This window comes from Phaethon aethereus (assembly GCF_964289735.1).
Source record: "Phaethon aethereus genome assembly, chromosome: 2".
NCBI lineage: Eukaryota > Metazoa > Chordata > Aves > Phaethontiformes > Phaethontidae > Phaethon > Phaethon aethereus.
Window position 1 is genome coordinate 21,597,584 of NC_138582.1, and position 17,058 is coordinate 21,614,641.

The following is a 17,058-nucleotide window of genomic DNA, read 5'->3' on the forward strand; positions in this document are numbered from 1 at the left end:
CTAATAGGCATTATACATTTTGCTGTCAGTAGAATGTAATGAGGCACATTCATTTGTTACAGAAGAAGCAAACATTTTGCCAGAATGGAAAAATATGTATCTACAGGTTATAGCATTATTTAATATGGGGTGATTAAATATTTAAATATTTCAATACATTTTATTTGCATTGTGAGAATAGCTGGCAAACAGAGTTCTTACTGGCAGCAAAGCAAAACTAGTATACAAAAAGTGAAATAATTACTCTTCAAAATGCATTCCCACTTAAATGTTCCAAAATTTAACACTAAACAGAACACTAGCCCCAAAAGAATTTAGGAAAAGAAATGTCTTCTCTTCATTAACTTTTTTCAAAGTTGTGTCATGTTAGTGAACACATGTTGACAGCACAGCAATAAAGAAAGTATAACTGACAGATACAGAGAAGCAAACTATTTCCTTTAAATAGAGAAGTGGGTTGTCCTGCAAGAAAGTGTGCTACAAATACAATGTACTTTGAAGGCTGTTATAGTTCAACAGATAAAAACAGAGGGCAGCTTGGGATACTAACATGATTAAAGTTCCCAAGCAAGAGTTAAACAAATCCTTTCCATACAGAATTCATTATCATTTTGTAAAGGTGCATTTGTCAGCCTAGATTCACTAAAGAAAAAAAGGTAAGTATTGCCAAAGAAATGGTAATTAGCTTTAACAGAAATTTCTAATTCTATTATGACAATTCTCTATATAAGAAACCATTAAGCTAAACAAAGCAGCAAGTCCTTCTCTGTATTGGTATTTCAGGTATGAAAGACTCCATTGCAGTACCTCTTAGTACTTCAGTACTGTATGATCACATAAATGAGAAAAATAAGAATATTCTTCTATGCCACTTAATTGGTACTAAAGCAGAAATCAAAACAGGACCCTAACCTGACCAAGTATGTACTACTTGTTCCATAGACAGTAACAAAACCAACAACCAAATTAAAGAACAGTAGTGCAGTAGTGCTTACATCAGAAAGTCTACATAATATGGAATGTTTGCTAAAACAAACTGTAAAGTGAGATACAAAAGCTCTGCCTAATTCAAAAGCCTGCTCTCACATAAGTGTTAAAGGACAATGGTTAGCTTCTAGGTAGATATTCCTTAGGTATCAGTTATGATTTAAATATTTGAGATTTAGACTAACTTATGATATGCTATAAAATAAATTAATTAAAAGCATTCAGTTAAAATTCACAAAACTTAAGCTCTTTAAGAATGCACTCTTTTACCATCTAGTGAGATCTCTTGGCAACTAAGGGGTTTATCTCACAAATCAGGAACACAAGAATGGCAACTATAATTTTCCTTTTCTCATCTGGCTGTAAAGTTTGCACAGGTGAATCTCCACAATATGTGGGATTTCAGAGACCAGCACTGATACTTTCTTAAATCAAAGAAGCTTTCATGTAATAAAGACTTCCTGAAGTATTGAGGAAGTATAGGCCCTATATTCAAAGGCCTATTTTCCAATTCTCAGGCTTTCTACAATTTCAAACAATAGAATCTGAACAATCAAAAGCTGAAAGAGTAACTTCATGGAAAAGCATAGTTTAAGAACAAGCAAAGAAAAAAAACATGCCACCATATAGCACAGCCATACTTTTAAAAAAGTATTTCAAGACTAGTTGTCCAAGAATCAGAAAAACAACAAAACAATGGTTTAAGAGTATTAAAAGGAACTGACAAAAAGAGATGGGAAGACTAGAAGGAGGGGTGAGGACAAAGGGAAGAAGAAGACACAACAACTTTGGCGCTGTACCCAAGCCTTTAGAAATAACATAGATTAGGACTAAATTAATTGTTAATAGGTCTAATTTCTGTATTATGCAACATCAGGAAAAAGGAACTTGTAAATATCATAAAAGCAATTCCAAAAATAATTTTAAAATTAGGCAGAAGATACAACAGAAAAAGCAATATGCCATTATTATGATCCACCTTTTCTGTATTCCCCCAAAATTAGGAAAAAGACTACAACAGTGGCATGCTCAGGGAAAAGTGACAGTGAGACAAAAACACAATCCCTGGCTTTGAAATGAAAGCACCAAGGAAAAAAGCAAAAACTCCTAAGTGTGTAGTAATTTAAACAGCATGTAAAGGCTTACGATGGGAAAAAAAGCTACCTGCATCAGGAGACAGAACCTTTAGCACTCTAGCCAAGCTACCCTACAATTGAAAGCCAAACCCATAGTTACTCTAGAAAGATATGAGCAGGTACTAACCATTTATCCACTCTCAAAATAAACATGCTCAGCAAGTCATTACAACAAGAAATTCCAAGTATTCATGTGGGTTCAAATTCTAGTGAACTTTCACCTGTTTGATGGTCACCACAAACACACTTGCCACCCACACCCCTTGAGCTAAGAAAGGATCAAAGATTCTTTTTAGTGCAGTGCTTTACCTTAAGAAGCTGACTTCAAAAGCCCCTGTACTTTTGCTCTCAGTATACTTATCTAACTGGTTTCTAACTAAAACAAAAAGAGTCAAGACCCAGTTTCTGGATGTTGGAATTACACTAAGAAACTGGGAAAAGATCACATGCAGGAAGACCGGCAGCTCAAAACTGAGGAGTCTGGCTTAAAACTCAGTCTTAAGACTCTGGTCTACTATAGGCTTGTGTGACCTTCATTAATTGATATCATGCTCTTCTCATGATCTGGAGAGCATACCCTGTGTGTTACGGTGCTTATCTGCTATTTCAGGAGAAGAGCACAGCCTTCGATCCCCAGAGAGTTAAAGGCGAGGGAGTGGGGCAGGGGAAGAGAAGTCTTACAGTGGAGCCTCCAACAAAGATAAACTAAATCATCTGCCTCCATTGCTCACTTGTAATTTTTTTTTTTCCCCAACAAAAAGTGCTTTTCCTGTATAGTTTTTTCTCAAGTACAACAAGCTATCTGTAAATAGCCACAAAATATTTATTTCCTTTTTTTTCCTCCAAAGGAAGAGGGTTTAGAAGGCTTTCGTTGAAGTCATGCAACTGGTACCATACTAGTATCATTGATGATCAGTGGCCAACACTGTCTGCTTATGCTCCTTTATCTGTAGTTGACTCATCTAACATCTATAAGCAGACACTGGCTGTGTTTGTACAACATGTAAATACAAAATACTTCTAATGCAACAGTAATATAATGATGTCAAATAAGCAACATAAAAATGCTATTTTAACAACAGAGGACTACAGGTTCTAGCTGGCAAGGTAATTCACCTAAACTATCTGCTCTGTCGGTCCTTAGAGCCTGTTCACATGCATCAGCTGTGTGCAGAAGGGGAACACAGTAGGCTTGGCGCACCAACTGTGAATTCTGAAAAAACAGATAATATCAATTTGCATCTAATCTGTTGACTAACATTCAAAAGAAGAGATACTGTATTAACATTAAAAAAATAATTTTTCACTGTGTAAGCAATAATAGTGAAAATAAACTAGAGTCTTCTGTACCCTTTAGAGGCAGTCACTGAAAATTAACTTAGTGACATTCTTTTAAACCTACTAGCCTGGATAAGCTTAGGACTTGCTTCCTTCACTGAGCACCACATCTGCTGACATCTTCCCTCTGGTACTACATACAGAGCAGTAGTTCCAAGTTTTTATGCTTTTGGAGTTTTAGATTAAAATCTTCAACATTAACTGTCTTTTGGCTTTATCTTTAAAGAGAAAATATATTTTATTGTTTAGTTGTCCCCAAAGAAATGCTCTTTTTTAAAAAAATTCAGGTGGGAAGTGTCATTCACCTTAAAAACCCATAGTTTGCATCAGTGTGATTCTATCTCCCTCTAAGCTTCAGGAATACAAATAAGCCCTTCCCTCCTGAAAGCAGGCAGCCACTGGAAAAACTAACACATTAAATTATTACAAAAAAACAACAAAGGAAAACACTCCACTAACTTTTCAACAATACTGGGCCAGGGAGAGTCTGGTTTCTGACTTCATCATTCTACTTCTTCTCAAAGCAGCAACCCATGCAGACATCTAAATATGCACATGTGTGTGTGCGTGCATTGTTGCTTTGAGAGGTACTAGGATGAAGGTAGAAACCAGACATAAGTGCATCTCTACACATTGTATAAAGTCATAAATAATAACAGTAGCAAATTATCACAACGGTTACCAGACCTCTTATACATATAATGAACATTATATTGATTCCTAAAGGTTAGATCTGTGTATTTTATTAAGACATATGTGCATGACACATAATCAAAAGCTCTGAAAACTTGATGTTACTGAAGTACTTCGTGAGTGAGAGGTACAGCAAGACCAGACAGAATATTGCATGTGTGAAGCTGAAACGTACCATGTTCCATACGCACAACAGGCTCCTTTAGAAGCTGGACTAAGTTTAAAGACAAAAAAAGTCTTTGATACTTGTGAATAGTCTTTTTGACTCAGAAGGAAGTGATACATGCTTCAGTATGTGTTAAGAAAGTTATTTTTGTAATTAAAACCCCACCTACTGGAACACAAAAACCTGCAGAAATGCATGACAACTTGTCACAAACTTATCAATTTAAAAAAGAAAAACTTGGCGCTTCAGCTTTGCCTGGAATCTCACATACCAAGGTAAATGCATGCAGACGGTGCCAAGAGACAAGTTAAGGGATTTACTGACTAAAGAGGACCCCAGGTTTACAGAGCTACACCTGAGCATTTTTTCCAGTTATTTCAGACAAAATGGGGTTAATGTAAAAGAAACAACAGTCACATTTACTTTACCATTCTTCAGCTGCTAGAAGTTCAGCAGAAGAAATTTCTTTTCTGAATTTTAACTTCAAGGAAGCCTTTAGTATAGGCTAGAATGATATTCAAATTGCCAATATAAGCCACACTAATGAAGTGCTGCTTGCTCCAATACACACATCCTCTGTCTCTCTCCAAATGACTATCACAGCCTTCTCGGTAGTTAAGCCTGGCTTGGCTTAATGTAACATTAAGAGTTAAGTCTCCCACATAGTCTCTTATTCTTGGAATAAAAGAACACCAAGAGGTCAAATGAAGACTTTTTGTAAAGAAGTTCTCATTTTTATCATGTCCAGCTTCAAAAGCATTCATAGATAACTGTGACAGACTTTCCCTATTGTAATGTCAACCCTATAAGCATTATTTATAGGCTTAATTATATTTCCAGTATATAACACAAGACAGATACTTCTCACTTCAGTTTCCCTTAGTAACCACAAATGTGAAAAGCTGACTGCAGCACAGTTTGAGGGTCATTTCAAGAACAGAACAGGCAGAGAAAGGCTCCATTTTCAGATACTGCTGCAGAAACAGATCTGTACAGTAAAAGGTATAGATCTATGAAAATTATTAGGAGAATGCCAGAAGGTCAGTATCAAGACATAGCTTTCCCCCACAACTTCATTCTGTTGTCAGCAGTTTATTAATAATGCTGAAAACAGGGAACTTGCACATGCTATTATAATTAATGTTACTTACCATTTCTAACTAGTTACCTAAAAGTGAACTAGTCAGACCGATTAGCTTGTGGGGTTTTTTTTTTAAAAAAAGCCAAATAAAAAAGCATTATTCAAGTACTATTAGCTAATTCCACATTTAATTCCTGTCAAAAATAAGCTATCAGATACACACAATTCTAAGATTAAAGGTGATGCACATTACTGTTTTGCTTATATATTGTAATGAAACTTTAAGTCTGCACTTCCTATGCAATGACATTCTAACAATAAAACAGTAACTTACAGAATATTCAATAGTCCCTTTAGGCTTTTGAAAAGACATGCGTCGCCCATCTTTCTTGTCTGGGGTCTTCTTCTGGCCAGTGTCTGAAAAAAATTGAGGCAACGTGCGTGTTAAATTCATTTTCCTCTCTCAGTACTGTCACAGGCTGCTGACTACAGCCCCGTGGGCAGACATCTAATTCACCAGTTACACAGCTTGCTCCCGGTGACTCTGTCTAACAGACAACCGGCTGCTAGAATAGGGACTTCATACCTCTGCAGTGTTTTAAGAATTTGACCAATATAAGCCACAGATAACTGGGAATCAATTAACTGCGTAAGTACTTGCTGCTATCCAGGAAGCCTTAAATAGGAGATTGACCCCATGAGGACGCAACATTTCTGGAACTACTCTGTTTAACTGGTTTCATATCATACCCAGACTACTGTTATCTAGAGGGGAGATGATCTAGAATTCCTGTACATTCGATCTCATCAGTTGGGATTTGTTGTCTAAATGCTGTTTGATAAGTACAGTATTTAAAGCTTTTTTTATATTTAAAAAAAAGCATGAGTATTTTAACTCCACAGTTATCCTGTCTGTAGCAAACACATACAGCCTATGCATAAACAATAAAGATTCCAAATAAATAACACAAGCTAAGAACTGTTCTTTTTATTGGGGCATTGTATTTTGATGACCTCCATTTCATAAGCCAAATCAACAACAATTTTTACCTGAAGTGTACTCTACTTCCTGATACTAATTGGCTTGATATTTATGATTAAGACAATGTAACAGTGTACTTAGATGATTCGGAAGAAAGCATTTAATTCTACATATCTAGAAAAGTGGATTTTTAACATATCCGCTTTACACATATGCATTTTTTTAGATGAATCTCTTAAAAAGTTAGCTCTCTACCACAAGGCCTCCATCTTCAACAGTTAAATATCTGCTATTAAGGAGCCCGAAATACTTACATGAATATGTTAGGTTTTCATGCTGCAATGGGATTAGTTATACTCCCATTTTGATACATTCACATTTGTGTTACCATAACTGAATATATTTAATCAAATATTTCAAACCAAATTGAATAGAAGAAACAAACCTTACTTAAAAATATTTCCGCACAGCTACATCGAGAATAGAAAACATGCTGTATGTCTATTTAAGCCTCACCTGAGGTACTAAGAAAACTTGCTATAAATTGACAGCAACTTTTGTGCATTACTATTTTTAGTTAGCATCCCGACTGCAACACTGGAAAAGAGACTAGACAAATACTTGCACGAATTTCATACACCCCTCATTTCTACATGGGTAGTTGAAATTATCAAGATGGGGGTGGGGGGGGTGTGTGTGGAAATCCAACACAAAATACACAGGAAGTTCTGCAGTGTCAAAAAACAAGAAACAAATACACATAAAAAAATGAAACCTCAGCAAATACCTTACATTTCCTATATTGGGCAAGCTGCAGAGGGCAACAATAAAAGTGATTTATAGCAGATTCAATTTAAGTACTCTGCTGAGGTGCTCTTTTTACAATAAGGAAATAAACATTGGACTGATTCTACTTTTCTCAATATATTGGAAAAAGTCTGAGGGAGAATGTTCCCATACGTACAAGATAAAAATTCATCTATAGATGGTATTAATTATCATAAGTTTTTATAGCTATGAATGACAGTCAAGACTAAGCCTACTTCAAAAAACTCTCTAGAAATTCTCAAAAACTAAACATTTCTGCATCTAAATCTAAACATTTCTAAACAATTCTGCATCCTACTATCTTCATTCAATGCATTAAAAGGTATTTCTTCCCTTATTTACTAATTGCAGCTTTTAAAAAGTTGCCTGAAAGAAACCTTTACTTCAGATTACATTAACGTTTTTTTAAAGATGCTCCAAACGTCTCTAGGGAAAATTAAACCAAGTCAGTAAGGAACACAATACACTAGAAGTTTGTGTGCAGACTAACAGTAGGCAACATTCTCTTCGTCCAGGTCAAATATTTTGCCACCAAAGTTTTTACCTGACCTCACAACACAACAGGAGCCTCCAAGCTACTGAAAAACTGCAACAGCTGCTTGACTGTAGTCATTCCAAGTTTTTCAGTCCATATCAAAGCTTTGCCAGCAGCCTAATTATTTTCTTTCAACAGCAGTCTGGTTCACATACTCCTAATCAAAAGTCAAATGATGCAGCTGAAGACAGACTGATCTAATCCAGGATCCCATACATGACTTAATAATCTATACATGGAGCACTCTTGTGGAACAAGCAAGTTAACTCCCCTACCCCCCGCCATGCTATTAGATAGAAATAAAGGTGGCCCATACTACCACTGTATAAAGACACTTCATTTGTATATAGCCCAATGCTGTGTGGGTTTTTTTTCTTCCAAACTCAAATTTAAGTTTCATTTTTCTTCTTACTAGTTCGTGTATAAATGTCTGAAGAGTTTGCAGACAGGTGCCACTCAAAGCAGGTCCAGAGGAGGACCATAAAAATGCTCAGAGGGATGGAACACCTCTCCTGTGAGGACAGGCTGAGAGAGTTGGGGTTGTTCAGCCTGGAGAAGGGAAGGTTCCAGGGAGACCTTCTTGAAGCCTTCCAGGACTTCAAGGGGTCTTCTAAGAAAGATGGGGACAGACTTTTGAGTGGGGCCTGTAGCAACAGGACAAGGGGTAATGGTTTTAAACTAGAAGAGAATAGATTCAGACTAGATCTAGGGAAAAAAATTTTCACAATGAGAGTGGTGAACCACTGGCACAGGTTGCCCAGAGAGATGGTAGATGCCCCATCCTTGGAAACATCCAAGGTCAGGTGGACGGGTCTCTGAGCAACCTGATGTAGTTGAAGATGTCCCTGCTTATTGCAGGGGGGTTGGACCAGATGACCTTTAAAGGTCCCTTCTAACCCAAACTATTCTATGATCTGCTCCCTCCGCAGTAATTGAACTGTAGAATGAAGTCTTGCACAATAACCACTTCTGTTCCTTATGCCAAAAATAAAAAAGGAAAGTTATTTCTTCAGAGCAGAAGGACCTACTGTGATTTAGACTTCAGAGCGCTCTGGTAACTTCAGGAAAGTAAAAGCAACCAGAGGGGCGGAGGTGGCGAAAGAAGGTCCCTGCTGGAGGCACGCTGGGGGAAAGCAGATGCCAAGAAAACTCATACCACAAACTCCCCAGGCACTTATAATCTACAGTTTTTCATAGTTCTTTTTTAAATATCATCCCCTCCCATACCTAAGACAGTAAGTCCTGCTCTTCCCTTCAGTGCCCACTTCCACTCCTTCCCTGTGCGACAGCTTTATTTCCCCCTCACTATATGGATACAGGATTCAAGTGTTTCATAACCTACTGTGACCCTAGTCCAAGTCAAGAAGAGATGGGGGCAGGCAGTGCTGAGCTACATGCGCGCTGCCTACCCAGCTGGCCACGCACCAGCGTGGCGTAGCTATCAAACACCTCTGCCCACAGCCTGAGTGCTTGAGCTGCCTGTTCATAGAGAACCCACCCATTCCACCTGACCTCTCAGAAACAAAACTAGGAGGCATTTCGACTATGAAAATAGGTCAGAGTAGCAGAGACAAGAATGCAACCTCCCTGATGGCAAACCACAAAACCTCCAACTAACTCGTTGAATGAGCGGGCTATTTATTTTTGAGAGGACAGAAAAGTCTTTCAGCCATCCTTGTGCCCTCAGCACTCTAGAAAGCATGTGATAGTGGGAAAAACTGCCAGCACAGGATGCAGTGGTCTGAAAATACTTCAGCACCAATGGGAATCAGTCTCATCCTTTTGTTTTACTTATTTTCCTGATAACTTTGTTGCACATGAGCTCATCTTGTTAGGTTACACACAATCATTAGCTCATTTACCAGCAGTAAACCAGTAAGACTACAAAAGGTTGGTGTTCTCAGACTATAGGTATAAGAAAAACCTGACACCACTGACCACACTGCTCAAGAGTCAACAGTGACTTGTATAACACGGGGACCTGTGGTGCTAGGTTATCAGATCTCCAGCCATGCTGTTCTAGAGAGAAACAAGAGAGACCTTTTGTAACATCAGGGTTGACGCTTTAATTCTGAAATATCATTTCACAAGACTGGGCCGCCACAACAGCTTGAAACACTGAAGTGAAAAAGTACATCTCAGATCCACAAATGACAAGAAAATACTTCACCTGTCTAGGATTTAAAAGACTAGAACTAGAAAGATAGAGAAGGCAGTGTTCAAAATGACACCAGACCAATATTTAGCATGAATGCTGGATGACTAGATAGGAAAAGGGTTTTTAGGAACACTGTGTTTTAGGAACATACAGCTTTCAATGAGGCAGCTTTGACCACAAGGTATGTAATAGTCAGTGGCATTATTCAACAGAAATTTGAAGGCAACTGAAGTTAAATTCCAGTATTTGTAGGTGAGTTCTACTGACCGCCTCTGTATGGCCCTGTGCCACTGAATTTTGGTTGACTGAAAATATTCCTGTGGCACTGCTAGTTCAAATCGACATTACAAGAGTGACATTTCTCATTTCTTAGTATGCCATGTGAACTGAATTGTAGACCTTCAATTTTCTGTTTGATGATGCTTCTAGCACATCCTTTGGACTTCTGGCAATAAAAGCTGGTAAAGAGAACTCAAGATTTGTACTTTGAGTAACAATGCAATGATACATGCTAAGAACTGCTTAGGAGTATCTTCAAGCTCTGCATAGAGCACAATGTATTAAATTTTCTTTTACCCTACTATTTTTCTGCATGATAAGCTTAAATCTCAAACAAGTTGCCATGTTTCTCTTCATAAGCTGCTGACCTTCTATGCATTTCAGTGTTAACAGAAGTTACAAAAAAAATCACTTTTTCCTGAGAAATATTGATAAACCAAACAAGTATCCTTTGATAAAGCAAGTAAGCTGTACAAGTCAACAATTAATGCAAATTGTTTACAATTAATTATTGAGCTTATTATGGTCAAGAGATGAGAACAAGATGATTCACACCCCTCCCCCAACAAGAGTGGCAAGATATGCATTGCATTTACATGTGTTTTAAGAAAAAGGCAGAGGCGGCAGCCTTGTTAAATGCTTGTCTAGGACACAATTTTTCGCAGGATCTTGTTAAAAAAAAACAACCACCACACAGCACATATGGGGTAAAGATTGTTAAAAACTGAATCACAAGAAGGTAAGGAAAGAAAAGTAGCCTTTCTTCAAAATATTCTCAAGTATGTTGTTATTTAGCAGCTCATAAAACAATTTTCTAATTGATAAAACAGAAGAAGCATAAATATTGTATCTTTACTAGATTAGTTCTACTCAGTAACAATTAGATCTTTATTCATAAAGAAACAAAAAAGATTCAAGTAGGAAATCTTTATATCCCATAGGGTTTGGTGACTTGGTGTTCTTAACAGCAGGGGTACATCTCAACAGAGCAACTGTCTTGTTGACCCTACTCCCGCTCCTGAAGTTAGATATGCTTATGCTAATTACTGGAATATTATTTTCAGTTATCTTCCAATGTCTTAGGAACCAGAAACAAAGAGGCCCTAACAGCAGCCTACAAGATGCCAGTAGCCTGCAGTTTTCTATCCAAAATGGGAGTTTTTCAGACCAAGGCAGTGTCATAAACAATGCCCCCTTTAGTCTCCTCTTGCTAAGCAACTACTTATTCTGTGATTCAGTCTTTCCTAGTAAGTCATGTTCTCAAAACTCTTAATCCTTATCACCGCTCTCCACGTGATTCTTTTGGTGACGTTTTTCTCAAGCAAAACCCCAAACTAAATGCATCCAAAACCTTGTTAATGCTGCACCAATATATCAAACACATCAAAATAGCTTTTTCCTGCAGCATAGATTCATCACCGATCCCAGTTCACTTTGTGGTCCCCCTTAACACATGACCCTCTTTTCTGCTATCCAGTCAGCTGCATGGCATGTAGGCAGAAATAACTAAACGCATGATTTCAGGATGAAAAGTAATTCAGTAGAAGCAAATTTAAAGCTGGCCACTTCCTCAAATGGCTAGGAGACATAAAGCCAGCTCCATGCATGACACTCCTGGTATGTACATCGCATGGGCTTTCTTCTAAAATAACATTTCAAATTCAAGGTAAACAGAAATGCTTCACCAAATCTTCAGATTATGCCACGGTATTTGTTAACAACAGTAAGCTTCATTCCCTGCTGCACCTAAAATATGTATGTATACGGTTTAATACATTAGAGATCATCTAACTGCAATTTCCACCTACTGTATAACATCTCTGCAGACCAAATGTATTTATTAATGAAAACTTGCAAAAATCATGACTGCTCTATTAAAACAGCAAAGGAAGTCAACTTTTCCAACAATTACTGTCCTTCCTCTTTCAGCTATTTAAGCCCATTTATTTGTATATCTTCAAGTCTACACAATAACCCATAAGCAGTTTGACCATCAAGCAGCAATATCAAGTTATCCTGAGACATCTTTAAGAATTTACTCTGTCTTATCACACTTAAGCCAATGGTACCTAGCTTTTCTAAGAGTTCAAGATCAGTCAGCTTATCCTAATGATGCAGCAGGCTTGTGCACTAAAACTGCTCTGCTAACATGCAAACAGATTTATTGTGTATGTGAAGTTATACCCAAAGATGTGGTAAACATCTTGACTGTACAAGTTTATTGCATTAGGTTTGCAGATGACATCGAACTAGGGGGACCAGTCAACATACTTGAGGGCAGAGCTGCCATTCAGAGGGACCCGAACAGGCTGGAGGAACAGGCTAACAGGAACCTCATGAAATTCAACAGGACAACAGTCCTCTGCACAGGAAGGCAGAGACCCTTGTGTTGTATGGGCTGGCACTGCCCAGTCAGGGAGCGGCTCTGCGTAAGAAAACCCCTGGGAGTCTTCGTAGGCAGCAAGATGAACACAAGCCAGCAGTGTGTCCCAGCAGCAAGGAGGGCCAACAGCATCCTCGGTTGTCTTAACAGGAGCATAGCCAGCAGACAGTGTGCCGGAGACAAGCAGCGTGGCACTCAGACTGGTTTTGGAATACTGGCTCTAGTGTCCCCATGCCACTCCCCCCTGTCCCTTTCAATATAAGAAAGGCACTGATAAACAAAAACTATTTCAGTGAAGGGCCACCAAGGTAGCTGGGGGCTGTGAGAAGAGGCTAAGAGAACAGAGCTTCTCCAGACTGAAGAAAAGGTGGGTTTGAGGGACTGTACAGCCTTCCTGTACCTTCTAGGTAACTTCCCTGCAGGCATCAAGATGACAGAGCCAGGCTCTGCAGCAATGTATAGTGGGAGAAGAAAAGACAACAGACATAATGGACAAGCAGGAGAGCTTCTGACTGGAATAAAGGTAAAAATCTAATTGTGCAGAGCAGTTGTGCAGTTTCCATCCTTGGACATTTTCAAGATCCAGCTGGATAAAGCACTGAGAAACCTAGCCTGAAGTCACAGTCCTACTTTTTAAGCAGGACTAAACAGTCTCGCTTGCCATTTGAGTTATCTGTAACTGTGATTCCTCCCACATTTTTCTGGCAGGTAATGCAGATGCATGAGGCCACCACCAAAACAAGTTTTGCAGCTGTTTTTAAGGCCACCTCTTCCCTTGCCTCCCCAAACCAGGTCAGAGGAAGATCCACACAGTAAGGTTGTGTTGCTTATGGATGAACAGAAAGGTATTATTCACACACGTAGTGAGACGAAAGGCAGCCATGAGCATGCAGATTCTCAATAAAACATCAGCTTCAAAACTATTTTAATGTTAGAAATGGGAATTAACCAGAAGTAAGATAAAAATGCAACACGACACATGAAAACATAAATGCAACATAAATGCACAGGATACCAGATTACTATAATAAACCATACTTACATTATAACTAATTTAGCAGAAGTCTGAAAGATATAAATTGAACTTCAGTAAAACATCCAATACACCAGAATGCCACTGAACAGTAACAAATGGACCAAAAATTGTAAACTATGTCAAAAATTCCCTAAAGGGGAGAGTGAAATAGAAACTAGCAGAATGGAGGGGTATATTAATGAGTTCCCAATGGACTAGTTTTTAAAACAGTTCAACTGCACATCAGCAAACAAACTTGGAAGCACAATCACCAGCAAAGGCTGGGCAAAAGGACACACAAGGAATTCTGTAGCCCCAGAGCCTGGAGCAAAAAGCAGAGTTAGATGTAGCAGTACAAAGCATAACATGAGGATCATTTAACATCATATACACCCAGGGAACAGTCAAGAATTTCTATATGCTAGTAGTGCGTAAGTCGGAAGAAGAGATTGTGCATACATTAACATATCACAAGATGACTGACTCACCAGCCTGATACATTCCAAGATCACATTTGCTTCTTATGCCTGTACCAACTGAAGTATTTTCAGACATGAAAGCGAAGCATTAGCGTCTTTGTAAAGGGTGCTGGCACATTTCACATGTGCTTCATCCGGAACAGGGTGTACAAGAAAACTTGCAGAATTATGTCTCCCCAGTTTGAAGCCTCCCTCATACTTTATCATACACCTGCTGAAGTTAATGTCTTAATAGTGAAGTACTGTAATAAGGATGAAGTGAGGAAGTAGCCTACCTTATTCTTATGACTGCTTTATTCCAAGACAGATTTTTAGAAAGGAAGATACTAAGTTTTAAAGCAGGACTTGAGAAACGTAGTGTAACCTGGCCCTGTGCATTCATCTTTCTAATGCACTGCTGCTACCTTCACCATAGTACAGTGGACCAAGAGGCCACATGGCTTACCAGATATACTGTGTATGGTTATCTTGCCAATCAAGATTCAACAGCCGATAAGAAAAAAATGTAAATAAACCCACAGGCTGCATGGTTCAGAACTGAACAATCAAGTTGAGCCTGAGGGAGAAAAACAACAAAAAAACTCCATCTTATAATAGAAGGCAGCTAGAAGAATTTCCCCGATAGACTGGTTAAGAGGATTCTCTGAACAAGGAGTTCTGAATGATTGATTTTCATTTCTTTAACTTCTGTACTTAATGAGAGACGTACTGCAGGAAATCAAGACTGCCTGTGCAGTGTATCCTCTCCTTCCACAAACAGGAGTGAGGTGAAAACGTCTAGGAGAGAAGCAACATGAAACTCCAGGTATGGAAGTACATCCTCACAGAATCAAAGTTATTATCTGGAAGAAACCTCTTGAGTACATCTATTCCAGCCTCCAGTTCAAAGCAGGAATATTGTCAACATCAAATGAGGTCAGCTGAAAACTGTAACCTGTGCCAATGATGGACCACTCTCCTTGAAGTTTTTTCTATTGTCCAAATTGAACCTCTCAAGCTAAAACTCAGGTTGCAGCCCCTTCTTTTATCACCTCTTGCAACCGAGAAGAGTGTGCCCCTTTAGGTAGATATAGGTCACTATTAGATTGTCTCTAAGCCGCCTCCGTCTCCTCTTCACAAGACTAAAGCCCAGCTCCCTCAATCCCTCCTAAATGGTCATATGCCCTATGCCCCTAAACATACTGTCTGCACCCTCTATAGTTTCTCAGCAGCTTTCTTCAACAGTGGTGCACCAAACCAAAGAGCATTCAAAGTACAGCCTCACCAGTGTCACAGAAAAGAAGCAAAACCACATCCCTCACCGCCAGCCACATTCCCCCTTACACAGCAGACAAAGCAAACTATGTTTTAGCATACTAAACTATGCGACATGATGTTGGCCCTTTTAAGCAAGAGCTTTGTATAGATGAGAATCAAATTAAGCTGAAAGTTCAAGTTAAATCTGCAGTAAAGATAATCTGTAATTATACATTCCCTAAAGCCTTAAGTTGCATCTTAAAGCAAATAAAAATGCATGCAACTTCAACACACTAACACCTACAATATATACCAATAAACAAGAAAGCTACACTCTGTTCTAGCTAAGGTTTCTAGGTAAATCCAGACCTTAAATACATAGATACTAGCTCTTTTTAGAAATTATCAATAGACTATACTTAGAAGTTATATTTCAAAGCCCACAAGGCCTTTTTTTTTTTAAAGAAATTTTACACTTTGAAATGATTGGTAGCACCTTTACTAAAGCGAGATGCTTTCTCCAGAATTTCTGGTTCTCTTTGCATTTTTATCCTCCACCACAACCACTACAAGACCAAATACCTTTCTAAAGTTATTTCACTGACTTGGCTGCTGACACAAACACTGTAAACTGGTTAAACAGGTTTACAGACTCCTATGGCAATACTCAGTCTCTCAGTGCCTCCTTTCTCCCTACTAAGAAATACTATAAACTGTTCTGCACGTACCCAAAGAAGTACACACGCTCAGAACAGCTTTGGAACAGACTTGACTCCCTTAGCAGCTGTTCAACTTGTTTAGAAAAACAAGCAAGAAACAGTAAACTAAGTTTACTAATACTACAGGAATAAAATTGAGATATTTTATTGTAGAAGTGAATTTAAAAATAATTAAGAAAAAAAAGCTTGGTTTTTGTTTCAGAAATGTGGAAATAGGGTTTTAAGGTATTTATGAAGAACTGTTCTTTTAAGAAGTAATGCACAGTCACAACTGAAACATGCAAAGAAAATGAACACTGAAAAGGTCCTTCTGAAAGTCCTAAGTGGGGTGGAAAAAGCTAGAGTAAGATGTAGGCCTGGATCCAGAACACCACATACAGAGATTGAACATTTGGAGTAGCTAGAATTTGCCATTAAGGTTTAAGTTAATGTCAGGGGACCCATCTCTAATTAAAGAGAGGTTGGATTTCAACTAAAGTATTGTAATGATTGTTACAGCTTCCACAGTGCCCATTACCAGGGCACGGGTGGTTTGTGAAAGCCAGCAAAATGTTTGCCAGAAGAACTCTACAGTCACAAGAATTTGTTTCTGCCCATAACTGACAGAAACCCCATGAAGGCGAAGACAGCACGGGAGGGCCAGGATCTAATCGCCTCGCATGGTGTGCTTTGCCTAGGTTAGGAAAACCCCAAAGTATGGTTTTGTCAAAAAGGCACATCAAATTCTATACGCACAGAAATACACCATGCATTCCAGAACTGCAGTCACTTTTCCTTAACACAAATTTTAGGTACTGCATTTTGCAAGTATCTGAGGAAATACACTTCCTGCTCAAAGCCAGGGGAAACCCCCAAACAGTATAATGCAGCCTAATTTAAACCTTTGTCCCACAGAAAGAGGGGAAGAACAGTTCACAGAGAGCTTCTCCCCCCAAGAAATCACATGTATGACAGGAGACGCTTTAAACTCACAGCTCAACACATGGCCTTGTAACTGATTAAAAGACCAGAAGATGCTAAAGAGTTTTACTGTCATTTTGCTT

General features: G+C 38.5%; 1 protein-coding gene across 1 annotated transcript in view; it reads right to left on the bottom strand.

Moving 5' to 3' along the window:
- LOC309417556 (oxidation resistance protein 1-like) overlaps nt 1-17,058 on the bottom strand; it is a gene marked incomplete at its 5' end in the record, with an annotated part of 140,545 nt that overhangs the window by 16,701 nt on the left and 106,786 nt on the right. The window contains one exon of the mRNA XM_082015067.1: nt 5,736-5,818. Within this exon, the coding sequence (XP_081871193.1) occupies nt 5,736-5,818 (83 nt within the window). The remainder of the gene's footprint in view (nt 1-5,735; nt 5,819-17,058) is intronic.